This window comes from Corapipo altera, unplaced genomic scaffold, assembly GCF_003945725.1.
Source record: "Corapipo altera isolate COAL_440 unplaced genomic scaffold, ASM394572v1 61, whole genome shotgun sequence".
Lineage (NCBI taxonomy): Eukaryota > Metazoa > Chordata > Aves > Passeriformes > Pipridae > Corapipo > Corapipo altera.
The window spans coordinates 7,974,606-7,993,625 of NW_020884910.1; the positions used below are offsets into that span (position 1 = coordinate 7,974,606).

At 38.2% G+C, this 19,020-nt stretch overlaps 1 protein-coding gene across 1 annotated transcript; it reads right to left on the minus strand.

The window, feature by feature from the left end:
* Positions 1–9,166: 9,166 nt before the first annotated feature.
* Positions 9,167–10,102, minus strand: LOC113951836 (taste receptor type 2 member 40-like). The gene has a single exon (XM_027653356.1). The coding sequence runs from the start codon at positions 10,100–10,102 to the stop codon at positions 9,167–9,169; it is 936 nt and encodes a 311-aa protein (XP_027509157.1).
* Between the last annotated feature and the right edge of the window lie 8,918 nt (positions 10,103–19,020).

Genomic DNA, 19,020 nt, shown 5'->3' on the forward strand with positions numbered 1-19,020 from the left:
ATGGTTGAACCTGATGATCTTAAACATCTTTTCCAACTAAAATGATGCTATGATTATATGAAAATCAAGGAGCAAGCACCAGAACTACTTTGAGATACTTTGATTAAGAAACTGAACACAATGCTTTGCTCACCAAAATGATCTACTAGAGTTGGAACAATACAAAGAAAGCCTTCAGGCATGATCAGGTGAATACAAAGTCAAAGGGCAATGAAAAGACTTCCAAAAATTGTCAGCCTAACAAAACAAAGCTCTGCTTCTAAGTATTTTGAGACAGGTTAACACTAACTGGAACAAGGACAGTATAATATGAAGAAAAGTATAAAGTTGCTGTGAAGACATGTAAGACTGGATGCCACAAGGAGGCTTTTAACAATCAGAAAAGATTGGAATAAGCTTCCAATTAAAATGGTAACAGAAGAAAACTTTTGTAGTAATGACCAAGATCATAATCACTGAAAGGAATTACTGGGCATGTTTCCTTTGGTTAACACAAGTATAGACTTGATGACTGTAGTGGTCGCCTTAAATCCCTTGCTCCCTGGTTCAGGAATTATCACAGTAGACTTTCTGAATAAATGTTATTTTTGCTATAGAAATAAGAGAAGGTTTCTGTAGAGTAGACAAAAACCCCTTATTCCATAGTGACCATGTAGCATTTTCATCTGGTACTTGACAATGGACTCTGCCGTGTGGATATGCAAAATCTCAGACGCCCCTACACTGTGACCAACAAGATGCAAACTAGGCAGGTCACTGAAGGGAGAATGAGCAGTGTTAGTGGAATATTTATTGGTCAAATGAGGTTCAGATGGGATTCAGGCAGGCAACCACTAATGAGCCTGTGCTAGTTCTAGAGAGGCAAGCAGGGACAAGATGGTTTCATAAATAGAATTGTAAATTTTCTTGGTAGGTGTTAAAGTCAGGGGAGGAAAAGATCACAATCAATGTTTATTAGATCACTTCTTACTAGTTAAATTGTTAGTAGAACCAAGCTGTTATTATTAATAGCAGATTACAATTCACATAGTATGGCCCATTATTACCTCACACTCAGACACTTACTGACCTGGTATCATGATGCGCTGTGGTCTTGGCAAACTTGGGAAACTTGATGTTCTGAGTTTTTCTGTTCTTGTGAATCCACAGGAGTGAGAATCTCCGGACCTTTTGTGTTCCTGGGAGAGTTTTACATGCTGTCTCTCAGCACCTACACATTCTTTCTTTGATCCGACTTCTGGTTTCACACACATAGGCACTGCTCATTCGTGCAAATTCATCCCACATGGGCTTTTATTGCAGAAATACAGAGCCAGATCTGATCCATAGGCCAGCATATCTCCCACAAGACACTGTCCTATACCATGATTTCAACTTGCAGCTGTAATCTTTACTCCCGATTCCTTTGGGCACAGTTCTCTTGTATCTATGTGAAATTTATACCTTCATAGTTGCTGCACATTATAACTTAAAATTTTAAAATATGTCACTCACTGCAACATAATTAAGAGACAAAGAGCTCTTGCTTGATTGTTTCAATTCAGAGTATGAACCCTTTTTTACAGAAGGCTGTACACCTTTCTAAAAGCTTCCTCCAGGTCTTAAGACCATCAGTCCTGTACGTATATGAAAGTGAGGAAGATAAGAACACCCAAGTTCATGTCTTGTGGTCCAAAGTGAATAAGACTGCTTCAAAACTTGTTTTGGAGCTGTGTAAGTATATGTGTCTTTGAACTGCCATTATCTTTAAACAAAACACAGATGGAGCTAAGAGATGAAGCTAATACACTTAATGCTAAGGTATAGATGGGGCTGTCTGAAGGAAAACAAGCAGTTAGGAAGGAAACCACTTACTCGAGCTGTGCTGGAGGGACCTTGAGTTTCAGAGAAATGAAGTGTATCCTGTGGTTAAGATAAACCTGAGCTTTGAGAATGATTAATCTCTGTATCTCAAACTGACAATGGTATGAAGAAATATCTGAAATGAAGTCATCTGGAGTAGTATTTACTTTTGTGTGTATTTATGAATGTATTTTTCAAAACCTTCCAAAAGCTAGTTGTGTGTTTTGTTACTGTCTTGTGAGCTCAAATGCTTTTGGAGAAGTATCAGTCAGAAATTTTCCAACAAAAGTATGACTTAATGAAAGTGTACTTTAAAGAAATATACATATTTAACAAAATTTGGGTTTCGAGAAACCTTAGTTGCAAGTCAATATGATTTATGTTGTAAGAAAAGATAAGATGTTGTTCTGTTTCAGAATAAACTCGATTTTGATCTTACGATGTGCTGAATGTTTCTGTCCCCAAGAGTTGAACAAATTGAAAGTTTTAGTGACTTCTTTGAATGGTGGTCTAAGGCAGATGTTTTCATTGCACTTTCTCTGAGATATTTTAATTTATAGAGTTTCTTTTTGTGGCTACTGTTTCTTTCATTTTTCCTTAAAGCAATCATTAAAAAAAATCTTTTAATATGATTCTCTGTTAGTCTTTTTCCCCTCAAGTTTTTGTTAATTCCAAGTAGTCATGAAATCACTATTTATTCAAGTCATTTGTAGTAAAATTAACTTGAGATAGCTGTCCAGGATTTCATGATGAGTATGCAATCAGCTAAAAATGGAACAACTGATACAGTGACTGCTGAAAACTGGCATAAATTATGGTGCATTATGCTCTGACCTTGGCTATAGAGAATTGTGAGGTCACTTCTAGTTTTTAATAAGTGCCAGGATCTCAGTTCTCAAGATCAAAATGATTCAATCTTCAGTAGGAACCAGGTGGCTTGTATGTCTATGTTTGTTCCTTTTTGTAAGATAAGTTTTCTAAACTTTTTCTCTAAATATTTAAATCTTTCATCCCTGAATTTGAAAGTACAAATTAAAAACAGTCTAAACATGACTAAAACCAGTCATGTCTTTCTGGAGCTGGTCTTCAAAACCACAGTTTCTCCAGCCCAACTAGCACAACACCAAAGTTTTAGCTTAAGAAAGGGATTTCAGATGTGATCTGAGGATGCAAATCAGTCATTAATCAACATTCTCCTGCTGCTAACAATGTTTGCATAGCTTCTTCCTTCAGCACTTGTGATTGATTATTGCTAATAATTTAAATCTGTTTTCCTTTTGTCATTCCATTACAGGTTACTGTGAGTGAGCATATGTATGTGCTTGTAGGGTGTGAGAAAGAAAGAGAGAGGGAACTATGCAAGAAGATAAGTGTATTTGTCCTGTGAATAGCTATTTAATAATGAAAAATGAGTTCTAATAACATAGCAGCCTAAGTAATAAAAGACGTTGAAGTAAATATTTTTTGTGCACTGAGTTTCTCCATGGCATATTCTTCTGTCAAGGAAAATGGAATTTGCAGCAAACCTTATGTCACACGTCTTGATATACAGAAGGAGAAAATCTGTTCAAGAGTTGTAAATTCTGCTATTAAGTATGGTTGATTGAATCATTAAATTTTCAAGTTTGAAGAATAGAGAATGACTATATCTTTACAAGGAAATAATTTCAGCTATGAAAATTTAAGTATCAGGTATGATTAATCTATTTTTACTAATGTTTTGATGCTTTTGTATTTTTATATTCTCTAAACATGTATTAGGTCTATTTTCAAGATGCTGTGTAAAGTTATCACCTTTCACAAGTATCATCCACATATAGGCATTAATTAAACTAAAATCAGGATAGTAGTTTTGCTCTTAAGGTACATACTCAGAAAAAGACGAAGTTGTGGATATCCAGGAAAGCCTCAAAAATACAATAGATTTTCTATTTCTCTTAGCTGAGGATAGCATGCTTTGATTGTAAAAGCCCAACCAGCAATCACAAGGATGCAAATTACAGTAAATGGCTGTTTGCATATCCTGTTGGGATCATTCAACTCTTTCTATGTTTAAACTGTAGATCATCTTCCTCTACAATTCCGTATTGTGCCCACAAAGAGCAGGTAATAAAAAAATCAGGAATTCAGTGCAAGCTGTACCAGTTAACTTGTATCCACTTGCTTGAAAATCATACACCTAGAATAGAGTCAGCCTAACTAATACCAATAACCAAGGCTCTGGAGGTTGTATGAAATTGATTTGATAAAGCAAAGTGACTGGATCCCCATAGGGATGCATAATGTGTTCTTTTGCTCCTGCTGCTGGTTGGAAGGAATGTGTCAAACACTGAAGACTGATGATCTGGCCTGTCCAAGAGTTGAAAATTGTGGTGATGTCAACATAAATGGTGAAGAAACATGTACTCAGATGCTGAGAGAAATCAACAGATAATTAAGGAAAGTTCTACCAATTAATTAATTAATTCCCTTTGTACTGCTGGTCTCTTGTAACCAGTTATACAATAATCTATGTTGTTCTCTTCAGCTTTTCTCTGACACTTTTGTTGTCTTGGTCCTGCACTTAGTATGTGTCATGTTCATCTTCCCTTTCAGCTCTCTTCCCAGTTTTGAGAGTGCTAGTTATTTCATGTCTTATTCCTCTGCAGTGGGACCTTAGCGCTTGTTCAGACAACATTAGAAAAGAATTTGGTAGCTATTTCCTCTTAGACCGATAATGCTGATGTCTGTCACTTCGGCTTTTTACTGGGAAAGATGAGGTTGTCCATTCAAGTCTCTATTTCTGCCCTGTAAAATAAGTGATCTAGGAATCCATATGAATGTAAGATGTACTTATACATACACTCTTACTGTGACTGTGTTAAAAGCAAACTGTTTTGCTGACAATTCTTTCTAGCAGAAATTTCCTTCACTTTTGGAGCGACTGATGTTAATTACTCCTGGGCTTTCACAAACACATATATACTGTCACATTGAACCGAAATTTCTGTCTACGCTGCATTTTAGATTAATTCAACACATATCCTTGCAACAGCTTGAAGACAACAGAAATACCATTTTTCATCTCTGAGCTTAGTGTAGTGTTCTGGGTGTAGAAAAAGAAGGAAAATAATTCCATTTCATAGGATACTTGAAAATAATTCAAAGGCTAGGTGTAGGTTTCATCATTTTAACTTTCCTTCATGCAACAAAGATAGTGTTCTAAGACATTTCACTGCTTAAATAAAGTGTAGGAAGGTGGATGTGAAGAGAAATTAGTGAATTGGCCTAAATAAACAACAAAATTGGGCCTATGTAAGGCTCTGGCAACCTGCCATATCAGATCCTCTGCTGTAGGCATGAGTAACACTTGCATTTCCATATCTTCTCAAATTAAGCCCCATGAGTATGAAAGAAAAGGAACTGTGATGAAGAAATTATGCCTTTTAAGAGATGTATATTTCTATATGCACGTGCAGAGGTATTAAAGAACCATCATATAAGATGTCCAGTTACCAGTATGTACATGTGCATGTATATGTTGGTTTTCACATGTAGTGTTCATTTTGGGAAGGTGTGCGAGGAATGAGCAGTATCTGTGTAATGGTGACAGATTTTCCCAGTTCTTAGAACCGTGTTCTGATGGGCATTGAAAACAGAGTCTGTGGCATGTCTTCTAGAATTTCGGTGGTGAAAATTCCAGCTATGCTTATAGGTATGCAAATCAGAGAAGGATCCTGTAGTGATTTTTACTTAGATATTTGCATTTCTTGCATTAAGTTAATGACTAGAATCAAATTAATGTTTTGTTATTGAAAAAGAGACCAGGCTGTGGTTTAGAAAATAAATGTGGGCTGTTGTCCTTGTTTCTTTCATTAATTCATTGATCATTTTTATCACGGATAATTTTATATCATTATGAAGGATTTATTGATTTACCAGCCATCTATAGCCAACCAAAATACGTGTTTATATGATCACAAAACTGAATCTCTGAATGTAGCCCAGTTGCTTAATCATTTTGTTCAGAACCATTTCTGTGTATGACTTTATCAGTGTCCAATAGTCCACAGTCCCGTGCAGTATGACAGAAGGAACTTACTTTACATCCAATGCAAAGGAACTAAAGGCTGTATACCTTGTTAAAATACAATCATAATGGTGCAATTTTATAATATTTCTCCTTCAGGGAACAGAAATCAAATCACATAGTAGTTATGATGAACTTGCTCTTCAGGCAAAAAGAAAAGTTTCTACATAAACTACAGAAAATCCAGGAAAGTCTCTTTAGGGGAAAAGACCTTTGGTTCAAATGCTAGAATCTGTATTTTATGCTATATTTGAGCAGTTTCCTAGAAAATCTTGTGGGTTTTTTTTTCTGGACCTTCAATAGAAAGAGCTACAAGACACCGTGACTTGCATCATCTGCTAGTGCTAGGGTTAGAGCAGGATGAGCTTTGAACTCTGTTTCTGGATTTGTTTTACTGTACCACTTCCTTAGTCCTGCTGGCTTCACTAATCTTGATACAGGCCTTGTTGGCCACCTGGGAATACTGCAGGCTCATGTTCAGCCAGATGTCAAACAGCACACCCAAGTCCTTTTCTGCCAAACAGCTCTTGAGACACTCCTCACCAAGCCTGTAGGGCTGCACAGAGTTGTTGTGACCCAAGCGCAGGACCCAGCACTTTTACTTTTTGAATCTCATGCAGTTGTCCTCAGCCCATTGATCCAGCCTGTACAGATCCTTCTGTAGAGCCTTCCTACCCTTGAGCAGATCAACACTCCCTCCCAACTTAGTGTTGTCTGCAAACTAACAGAGGGAGCACTCAGTCTCCACGTTCAGATCAACAATAAAGATGCTGAAGGTGATGTTTTAGAAGGGTCTGATTCCATGACACTCAAACTTTCTTCAGTTTACAAACTGGTAGGTTCAAGATGGTGAACTCAAATGAACTTCCAACTTGCAAACAAAACAGGTAAAAGAGAAAAATGCCTACTCTCAGACAAAATGCATGGCACGAAAGGATCCTAATCCCAGTAACTATCATTTTCCTACTAGTACAGGGGTTGGCTTTTTTCTTTCCCACAACAAAGATTTATTCAATTTATTTAATAATTTATCAGAGGACACAAGGATTTAGTAGACTGGCTATAAAATGCATTTTTATCTATATTTTTATCCATATGACAATAATGAGTTAGCTGATGTGGTGTGTTGACCTTGACTGGACTCCAGGTGCCCACCCAGCTGCTGCATCACTCCCCTTCCCAGCGGGACATGGGAGCAAGTAAGGTGGAAAAAAACAACTTGTGGATTGGGATAAGGAAGTTTATTTAAAGCAAAAAGTAAAGTGAAGCTTGCATGTGCAGAAGCGAAGGATAGCAGGGTTTATTCTCTACTTGCCATGAGCAGCGATGGTCGGCCACTCCTGAGAAGCAGAGCTTTGGTACATGTGACGGTTCCTCAGCAGGCAGCCATTAGGCAGTGAATGCCTGCCCTCCTGCTCTGTGCCTTAGCTTTTATATCTGAGCTGACATCATATGGTATGGAATATCCCTTTGATCAGTTTGGGTGAGCTGGCCTACTTGGATCCCCTCCCAGGATCTTACCCTCAACTAAAGAAGTAATAATACAGCGCTGATGCTGTGCTCAGCAGCAGCCCAAACACCCTTCTAGCTGCCAGTGCAAAGCACAGCACTGTGAGGGCTACTGTGGGGAAATGAACTCCAGTTCAGCCAGACCCCATACAGTTGGTCAGTTAGAGAAAGAAAGGTTTACCAGAAGATTGACCCTATAAGGTGCCTTCCAATATTCCGTCTACTTTCCCTTTCAGATTCCAAGATGCAGGTTAATGCAGAGTTAACTTTTCCATTTAGTTCTCTGCAAAGACAGCCTTGGAGGGAGGATCTACTCAAAGAGCCAGGAAAATAGCACAGGAACCTCTTTTGATTCTCATGACAACAAGGAATGTGGAGTAATGTAACATAAACCAAATTATGTGAGAGCAGCTGTCCAGGGTCTCCCTGCTGATCAGCCCTGTGCCTTATAGCTCAGCCCAGAGCAGGAGAAAACACAGGATTTATGGGTTGAGCATAGCCCATGTGTCTTGCTTATTCCTGTGGTCAGAGTGGTCTGAGGTTTCTTCCTTAAGGCCAAGTGAGGGGACACCACGGAAAGCCAGAACATAGACCAACCCTCCCAACATGCGTGTTTTGTGGTGCTAAGCTGAGAACCAGCATTTTTCACTGCTGGTGACAAGGCCACCTTAACAGTATCATTGCCTTGTCCTGAATTTTCACCAGCTCTGTTAAATGGCATAAAAAAGTTTTCATGCAAGCCACTGCTGTCACCTGTGAAATAGTTTATTTTTACAGGGAAGGAAGACTCCAACACAATTCATCCTTTAACTTGGTATTTTTAAACTTTTAAAATAAAACCATTCTGGCACAGACTCACTTCAAATACAGATACGTTCCTTCAAACATATTGACAACAGATTGACAACATGAAAACCAGATACATTAAATCAGAACGGGCTTCGTCAACTCAAGACTCAAGTCATATATACTTCAGTCACAATCGCTTTAAACGAACGTGAACTCCCACTGCAACTGAAAAGGGTTGTAAAGTTCCAGTCCTAATGTAACAATAATGTGCTGAGATTTTTCCTATTAGCTCCAGTCACAGGATTTTGAGGAGTCTTCTGGTGTATCTTTTTGCTGGGAACACAGACACTGATTACTACTTCAGCAAGAGCAGGAAGTTCAAAAGGTCATGTCATTCTCTACTGAATCATACTGGAATCTTAAAGATACCTTTAGGAGCAAGAAAGATTTTTCTGGATTTCAACAGTAGTCAAAAAGGATCAGTAAGAAATTCTGAAATTATTGGGAGTTCCTTAGCATCCTCATTATGGGCTTGTAGTCTCCAGAAAGAGCCTTCAAGTGTCCTATTCACATACAAACTTTGAGCTTGCCTGTGCACAAACATGATCTGTTCTGTTAGTATCATGATTTGTAACTTAAAGCATTTCAGGTGATGACATTCTTGTCTGAGTCTTGGCCTTGCTTTTCTGTTGTCTCAGAGAAACAGTGGTGATTTCCAAGGAAAGCACAGCAAATACAGTATTGTGTTCCACAGACAATCCTCATTGAAAATAGGACAGAACTTACACAATTCTCCATAACCAAAAATCCCATCCACGTAAAGCAAATTCCCACCTTCTACATGATTCCATGATGCCCTGATCTATTCATTCTGACTTCTATTATTCTGTACCTGTGGTGACTCCAGTTTGGTTAATTTGGACCTAAACTAGAAAATCCAGTCTAAGTCATTGTCTTTTAACGGGATCTAGTTCTGATATGACAGTTTACGTGGTGCAAAATCCTAGCTGGGACCTCTCGAAATTTGGGATTGCTCCAAATTAGGACCACTGAGTGTCCTGCAGAACAGGCAGCAGTTACAACTGTACACATGGATTTCCCGATGCTTAAAGGTAAAAAAATATCACTTATAAGGAGGAGCAAACAAATAAAATATATAATGTAGAGGATAAGGAAGGAACAGACTGACTTGATAGCACTCATATGAGCCTCTAAGCTGGGATCCCTGTAGCCACTTGCATTACTTTGCATCTTCCTGGTGTGTATCCACAGAGACCGAATCAGGAGAATACTTGAAACAATAGACAGTATTAAAGGGAAAACTATGCCTGCATTACTGAGAACAATCAATAAAACCACAGTGTCCTTCCTTGTGGCTCTCATTTCTGAAGAGTTTGCCATGGTTAAAGGAGCAGTGAAGTTGTTGCGCATGCTGTAGAGACCCCAGACGAACGGAAGTGCAGTTGTGAAGGAGTAGAGCGACGATGTGATCAGCAACCAGGGCACAAGACTGGCAATTCTTTGCTTCAGCCAGATGAAGAAGGACTGTGCAAAACTGGCAACCTTGACACAATAGAAGACACTAAGCCAGGCACAAGACCAGAAGCCAGAGTAGTCAAGAAATACAAAAACTGTCTTATTAACTACAAACGCATTTCCTTCATAATAGGAGGAACCACAATATACACTTATTAATGAATTCACTATAGTCCAGGACTGCAAAATGACACTGCATAAACTCAGAGAGATCATGATCATATCATATGGAGACCATATTTTGCTCCTGATGCACTTAGATAAACTGACTGCCAAGATAATTCCAAATCCTAGAACTCCTGCCATGGATTCAATTATAGCAGTTGATAGAAGAAGGAGGGCAAAAGTTGTGGCCATTTTGACCCAAGAGCTTGCAATTCTTGGTTGGCTTCTCCTGGGTTCCTGAAAGCCTCAGATCTGCAAGGCAATGTCAATCGCAATGAGCTGTTATCAGCACATGCTCACCTATTTATCTCGGGGGGACAAGTATCATAATGTCGTTCAATATTTATGCTATTTTACATTTTTTGGTGGTTGATAGCTCAGCCAACTTATCTAAGCATGCAAATTGGATAAAGATTCAAATACAGTGTTTTCAGTTTGGAGAATGGATTTGCATTTGATGGGTCATACAGCTGCTGAACTGCAGTTTTGCACTCCAGTGTCTGATGTCCCACTTTACATGTCTAGATTTGTTTTTTATATCTGATGCCTTAATCTCTCCCTGACTTGCACAATTATCACTTCTGGGTTTATGAGAAATACTTGCTCTTCAGTATGACCTCTTCTCATACTGGGTCAGGTCCTTTTTTTTATCAGATAGCTGCTACAAAGAGGTTTGGTAGGCACCTGACAGCCAGCCAAGGTCAACCCACCACAGATACAATGGTGTTTCATCATCAACACCCCTGTCATTACAAACTATTGTAAAGATTTTACTTTTTCAAAGTCTTATTTTTATGAAATGAATCACATTAGTGTAGCACCTTGTGCCTGTCAGGCTCCCTTTCTTTGCTGCAATAGCACATCTCCGGCTACCAGGGTGAACTAATTGCAGATGTATGGCTGTGGATATAACCTTACCACTGAATCCTTCTCTTGAATGCCTGTCAAAGCAGCCGTTCCACTGGTCTTTACACTTGCACAGCTTTTCCATAAGTAATTTTTATTAGTTTTTATTAAAGAGTAATTTACTGTGGTAGATCTTTCCTTCCGTGGCTCACAGAAAGTAGTTCTTCATGTCTCTCATTATTGAAAGAGAATTTTCAATAGAAACAGAATATTCAACAGAATACCAAAATCTGAGGCATTTTAGAAAAGTCTGTACTTTCATCTATCTCCAAAGAGGAAACCTCTTCCACTGTGTCATTTGTACTGCTACTTGTTTCTTCAAACTGTCAGCAGTGTTTTCTATGCTTCTTCCAACAGTGTTTACTGACGAAGGAATGTATATTAATTTGCTGCTCTGTTGGTTTCTGTGCATTATCACAGTCATTTTTACATTTTATGGCAGGAAAAATAAGCATTTCCCTGGTGCTATGTGGCTTTTTGTCTTTTGCTGTGAAGGAAGAAACCTTGAAGGAGGTTTCTACACTTAATTCCTTAATTCTACACTTAATTCGTCATTAAGTTCGGTGAAATTTTGCAAAGTACTGGATTAAATGTCATATGGCTTTAAATGTTACTGAAAACATTGTAGAGGTTTGTTTTCATGTTCTGGGTGCTTATATTTTAAGTGTCTTGCTAATTCTGATGGTTTCATAGTGTCATTAGCTAAATTGCCAAAGCTTATTATAGAAGGTGAGGTTTTTCTGTCTTTGTGATCTGCATGGCCAACTGTGTGCTTGAGTATTCTGACTGTGTGTGCTTGTGTGTGTTTCTATGTATTGTAGAATGATAGAATCATATAATGGCTTGGATTAGAAGGGACCTTACAGATCATCTAGTTCTAATTCCCCCACCATGGGCTAGGACACCTGCCCAAGGGGTATGTGCTTGGCCCCACTACCTAGCTTGATCTCAGGAAAATAGAGCCATAGCATCCATGCATCATCAGGATAATGGATCCATCAACTTGTAGCAATACAATCCATTCATTACAGAATCTAATTAAGTAGAATAGTAAGTATAGAGACTGCTTTAAACAAACAGTATAAATACTATCCATGCTGGAGGTGTTTCAACAGAAGAGGTTGGATATTTAATGAAAGTACTTAACGACGGACTAACGTCTGTTAGTAGTTATTAACATACTACAGTACTGTCCTAATGAGGTACAACTAGAGAACTGAACACAGATCATGTCAGCAAACTGCTTATGGAAATTATTCGAAATTTAGTTTTGATTGGTTATGTATATTAGAATTTATTCCATATGTAACAAACTACAGAACTTGCAGTTATTTTGTGCAATTGTCTACTGTCCTGGTAGCCCATACCAGGGAATGATCTTAGTTTCCATGGCTAAGAGACCTGGAGTCACTCACATGCCTATACTCACTGTAGACCTCAAAAGCCAGGCCAATCCTACCCTGTCTAGCAACTAGCTGACCAGCTGACTGACACTGCTGCTATTCTGGCTGCTGGATTTGATTCTGCTGCTGCTGTTTTCTCAATTATGCTCATGCTCAGGAATTATCTAAAAAGTCCTGGGTCAATCTCTTTCTCCAGGAAGGGGCAAAGTGAGCTGCTGATGGGTAGCTAATTTCTTCACCTTGCAGAAAATGACCCTCCAGTTCCCAGGGTCATATTTGCTGTGCACTTGGGTGGAACAGCAGGAACCAACTTTCTGACTTCAAGAACATCACTTCAATGTTCTATGTAGTGATTTCATACCTATCATTAAGTGTCACCGTATCGCACTCTGGAACCTGTGAAGAAGGTTCTCCATTGCATTGTGTAGCCTTACTATCTCAATGTTGATTGTCAGGCACCCCATTTGAAGTCCATGGTGCAGATGAAGATGGAGGTCTCTCAAGCCAGCTTTCACAATATCTGCCCATGAGTCAAAATCAACATCACAGAGATCAGATGGGTGTTAGCTGAACCTGAACACCCCATCCTCATGGAATCAGTTAACAAAGTACATACGTATCCCCATACACTGTTTATAGAAAGGCTACTATCAGTACATCTATTTCAAAAGATACTCAACATTGTGGAAGTCCAGAAGGAGAATTATGGTTGAGTCATAGGTTACAATAGCCATGTGCATCAAAGAGCAGCAGGAGGAGCTGTTGCATAAGGAAAGGTGAGGCAAAAAGTTAGCATCACCACAAGGCAGGCAAGGACAGCAAGACAGCGCACTTCAGGTGTGCAGTCCCACCTCATATGGGCAAGCAGAACAGATGAGCTCGTGATGGTACCTAGAGACAGCCAGCAGTCCAGTGAGCACCAGACATGTCCATAGCGATAGGGCATGCCCAAGATCAAGCCAGTAGTTCAAATCTACAGGTAAGGATCTGTACCCAGATCAGCTCAGCAGGTGTAAAGGTAGAGGCAAAGCTGCAGCATAGCTCAGGTAGAGACCAAGGGTGAGTACTCAGCTTAGAAGCAGCTCCTGCAAATAGAGGAGGCCAAGCCCCACTGAAGCTTCTTGCAGCAATTTGATTTAAAGTCAGTCAGCTGCACTGTGGAAGCTGGCTCTGAAACCAGGCAGCCAAAACCCCAGAAGCAGTGCAGAATGCCTGACCAAATTCACCATAGCAGTACCTGGGAACTTTATCAATGGGTCCATCCCAGTGCCATCTTTCTATTGCCTGGTGGTAAAATGAATAATATCAGCACTATTCAACACAAGTAAATTCAAAGGGTTTGACCAAGAAGACAGATTATTTAAAGAGAATTAGCTACCACAGTAGATGGGTAGTTAAATACATAAAGTAGTTCAGTGAACGTATAGAGAATAAGTGTACGGTGTACAGTACTCCAGTCTGTTTTAGCATGAGTATAGCCAGTACACTAAGGGAAGTGATTATTTTCCTCCACAATTTTTAAGATAGTATCTGGAATATTGCATCCAATATTTGGGGGTGGGAGGTATTTTTCTTGTGACTGGACACTACTAAATTAGTGGATAACACCAGGCTCGAACAGGCCACAAAGTTTTGGAAGACAGATTCAGAATTCAAAATCATCTTGACAAACTGGAGATGCAGACTGACAAAATACAGACAAGTGTTTATAGATATGCATAAACACAGGCATATATACATTTGTGAAGACAACTGTAATAAAAACAAATGCCATGCTGGGAGATACAAAAAACAATTTTTGTTTGTGCTACAAATTAAGGCATTGAACTCTTCTATGCAGCACTAATAAAGTTATGCTGCAACTGTAAAATTGAAAGCACCAACCTTTCAATTTTAAAATTAAACTAAAAGTTTAGAGAGAAGAAATTTGAAAAAGGGCTTACATGCGCAAAAATATTGCACAGGCAAATATATCTGAAGATACAGGAATAAACATTTCTTGAAGTACATTATGGAGAGGGCAAGGAGTGGCAGGTTTCATAATTAAGTCAGATTCTTTTTACAATTAGAGTGTTAAAACTTAGACAAAAAAGTCATATATATTCTCATTGCAAACTTTTTAAAAAAGTTTGAACAAGAAGCTGCAGGAATGTCACAGGGAAAGCTGATCCTGCCTTGGAGAAGAGAAGTGAATGAAAGCACAGCTTACTCATCTAACTACATAAAAATCTACTAAAAATGCAGTTGTTTCCGTTTCATCAGTCTGAGCGAAAATATTTCCCAGCTAATTAGACTGTTCAGTGAAACGAAGTCTTTGTTACTTAATAATATCTCATAATCACACAGGAAATTATTTAGTTCAATTCAAAATATGTCACATTACTGGGCAAATGCAAACAACTCCACTTTACAGATGCACTGACAAGTTACTAGGTGACTCAAAACCACAGGATCAGAGACAGGAATGGAACTTGAGATCTCCAGAACCCTGAGTTTAAGCCTTAACTACTGAAACACAGTGCAATATCTGGAGATATGGAACAGGATGAAAAGAGTAAGAAGAGAAGACATAAAATGAAACCTTGGTGGAAACAAAGAAGAAAAAACTAGAGGGTTCTGCTCAGGAGACATGACATCACTTTTTTAATGTGTCAGTCTCCTTGATTTCACAAGCATTGCTTTGTGATATTGCAAATATATGAAGAGCTTTAGTATCAAGTATGATCTAAAACACAGATGGGTACTGTAGATTTGGGGACTAAACAGAAGAGAAGAATTTTTATCACTGATGATACTTCACTATCTGGTCCACAGCTGTAACTAATGATAAATAATATGGATGTACTTCTATCCAAAAAAATGTTGAAAAACGGTGTCTTCCCAACATCTTCTAAACTATTTCTTATGGCTATAGACTTAATACAGTTAATAGCTGTAAATACTGTGCTTCCACATAATTTCTTGCTGTGATATTACAGTTAAAATATACATGACCAGACAGAGGTCTGAGTTGTGGTCAAGTGGCTATTGCATTGTAACATTCATGACTCAAGTGATTCTGCATCAGAACTTAATCTACATGCAAAATGTAATTGATTCTGTTTGTTAGCCCTATAATCTCTGAAATTCAAAACCCTTCTCACCTCACACATTAGCACACATCATTTAGGTTATAAAACTTATGTCTCTTTTGCTGTCACCAAGCCTGAGTTTGCCTTAAGTAGGTGTTAGTGTACAACTCCAGAACTCACACAGGCTTGTCTTTCATCTGGGTTGAATCTAGGGATAATCAGGGCTAATGCACTAAAGCACAGGACATAGCTTTTGAATGAAATTCACCACTTTTGATTATGTTGAACATGAAAGGGGATTTTTTGTTGTAGTTTTTCAGAATCAGAACTGAGTTTTACAGGAAATATCCTTTTAAATCAGCCTGTAAACAGTTGTAAAAAGCAAAGTAGGTAGAAATTACTTTCAAAAATTGTGGAAAATGTTCTAGGATGTATTTTAGAAGGTGGTGCACTGTGAAGAACAGAGTTGGTACATACTCGATTCTAACAGTGGCTCTCTGGCAATGTGCTGGACTCATTTGCCTTAGCAGGTCTCCTCAATAGAAGGTTTAGTGATTGCTTATTCACGGATTATACTTTTATTCTTCCTTGCTCTCCTTACTTTTAAATAAATGTTTCAAAGGCTAGAACTTGTTTTTCTGAATGGAAAACAATGCGTTGTGGGTGTTTTGGAATGGTTTCATAGTTAATGTCTGAATGTGTAAAAAGATATGCAACCACAAAAATCTTCACCCTGCTGCATAGAAAAAAGAAAAATCAAGTTCTCACTAGTACACTAACTACAACAAACTAAAAAATCATTAAAAATAGCCTGAAGTGATATTATAATTATACCTGTTTATTCTTAGAGATTGTGCCTAGTGAAGCAATAAATGAGATATTAAAGTAACATAGAAAATAATACAATACATTCATGTTGGATAGGGTTATGCCCAGGGAAAATCATGTACATTCATGTAGGACAGGGAAAAATAAGGTGAATGTTTTGTAGTTTCAAATTCAATGTCTTCTGCCATTCTTATTTTCATTGCTTCTCCTGGCTTTCTTGCCAAATCTCTTCTACCCTCCTCTCTTCATTCTCACACTTCCCATCTTTAGTACCTGAAACCAACCCCTTTTCTGTCATCAAGTCTACCCTTCCTGCCTGCTTCCCAATTCACATATGGATATTCACATATCCATTCTATCCACTTGGATTCCAGGCTTAGTATAGTCTTCCTTTTGGGTGGATTAATGAATCTTCAGTTTGAAAGACTCACAAAGGTCAGGCTATTTCACTTTTTTTTCTCATCATCTTTAACAGATTCATCCACATAAACAAACTGTCATGTATTGAGCTAGTCTGTTGTTACAGTCTTTGGTCTTTCCCCTTCTTCCTGCCTCCTCTGAATCTAGAGTTTATTGACTGGTGTTAGTGGTTAGAAGTATCTGGTTTTTTTCCTGAATAAAAATGTTCCTGAAAAGCTGGAAGCACAGGTTGCCCAAGGAAGTGGTAGATGCCCCATTATTGGAAGTGTTCAAGGTCAGGTTGGACAGGGCTTTAAGAAACCTGACCAAGGTGAGGGGTTGAACTACATGATCTTTAAAAGGTCCCTTCCAACTCAAACCATTCTGTGACTATGAGCCTATGTGCTGATTGACTGATGCTAGATTAGAGAGCAAGAATTTTGTGGAAAAAAGGGAGTAAAAAGTTCCTATCTGACTAGGAGTCTCTGACAGCATTTTTGCCCCAGAAGGGATCTCTTTCTGTCAGCAATGGAACAGTTAGAACACACTGCTGAGAGCTCTAATTCTGGGCTGCTTAAAATGAATTTATCCTGTCATCAGTCAGGATAAATATGGGAGCATCCACAAGGCAATATTATGGCTCTGAGGTTATCCTACCTCCAGTTTTCTGAACTGGAATGAAGCAACAAGCTCTCACAGTGCTACAGTATTCTGACGTTCTGAAAGCAAATTTGTGCTTTTGATGGTTACCAAAATTACTGCTAACCTTTAGCAGATGGTCTTTCATACAAATTAGGTTTTCTTTTGTGTTGTTTTAACCCATGAGTCACACTGGTCAGTGGTAGTATCATCAGTGACCATTTGAGGTAGAAAAGCTTAAATTAGACAAGTTTATTTTTAAAACTAAGTGCAGTCTCTTTGTAAGTGTTAAACTTTTCCCATGAGTTTTCCAGATGGCCAGTGACATTAACATTACCTCATTATGTTTTACGAATGCTCTTTTGTTCATTTAATTATATAAAGCTGGCAATCTTTTGTGCAGCCTAATACATTTTTGGAAGGTTGAAGCTGGAATATTAATCTATGAAGCAAAACTTCACCAAACTGTTGCAGGGGAATTTACTATTCACACACTGTAAAAGATCAAAATCCCAATTTAATTTCACTTCAGGACAGATATTAAGAAAGTAATTTTCTGAACTCTGCCTTAAATTCCTAACCATTTGAATGTATAAGAAATACTTGCAACAACATCTGCCAAATGCACATCAATCCACTTAATAAGTTCATATTTCTTTGAATCATATTTTTATTTCATTCTAAGAGGTATCTAAAAGATAATTGCCATTAAATGTTTTTATGTGTAGCAGCTGGAAGGCATGTCCAATATTGTATTCTTTTCAATGTGCTGATCAGTGTTAGATTTGAAAAAGTTAATGCACTGTGTAGAGAAGAGAAAGAGTCTGTCACAGAGAAAACACCAGAGGTTCTCTCACTCATGTGAGCAGAGAGCTGTCATATGTGCCTTAAAGATAAGAAGGGAACAAGCTGATAAGGATTACTTGTGACGTCTTCCCCCGCTTTGCCTCCCTCAAACCCCTCTTCCTGCTTCTGTAGTTAGAAACATTTTACAGGGAAACTTTTTGTCTTTTTTTTCGGCAGTTGGTAAAAGTGTCTTCAAATAAATTTACGTGCTATCAGGAAAAAACAACAGCACGTGTACAGCACCATTTTCATGTATACATGGATAATTCAGATATTCAGCTCACGAGATCCCAAACCTCTACAGGCTGTATATGCAATAAACACATCAGAGTGCAAACAGCTGTCATAGAGTCCTCTCCAACGTAGACCTTTTTTGAGGCCTAAATACTTATACAGACATTACACTGTCCTATGATCCCTCACCTGAAAAAGACTTCCATATTGAATTGGTAGTGTGGAAAATATAAGATATGCTTCCCTGCCTTATTTCTGCCAGGTGCAAATGTGCTCTGTCCCTACCCTGATAGATGCAAGAAACTCTGCTTGAAAACATTTATAACTATAGTGTCTGAATCACTTTGCAACAGCTAAGACCATAGTCAAGAAAATTTTTCCGAAGTGTGGATCATATAATTTTGAATAAAATATGTCTTACACCTGGATATCTCAGACCCTGATCACAGTGACAGCATGTACATGAAATAAATCCACATTTTTTTTCAAAGGGATATGTAAATTTTTGAATAAATAAAAATTTAAACCACTTGATTCTCCCCATAAAAACTCAACTTTCCTACCGAATTATTTCATAAACTCTGTCATAACAGAATGCTACTCAGGAGCATACTTTTCCGATGGAATCCAACAGTAGTGTCTGTTAGATTCAGTGTATAATGTTACTATGGTCTGTGATGAATTAGAAGAGGAAACATCACCTCCACACTAGATCTTGCAAGACAGTTTTCTTGGCATTACAGCACCCCTGAAACAAGTACTAATTCAAAGAGCCATGCTCTTC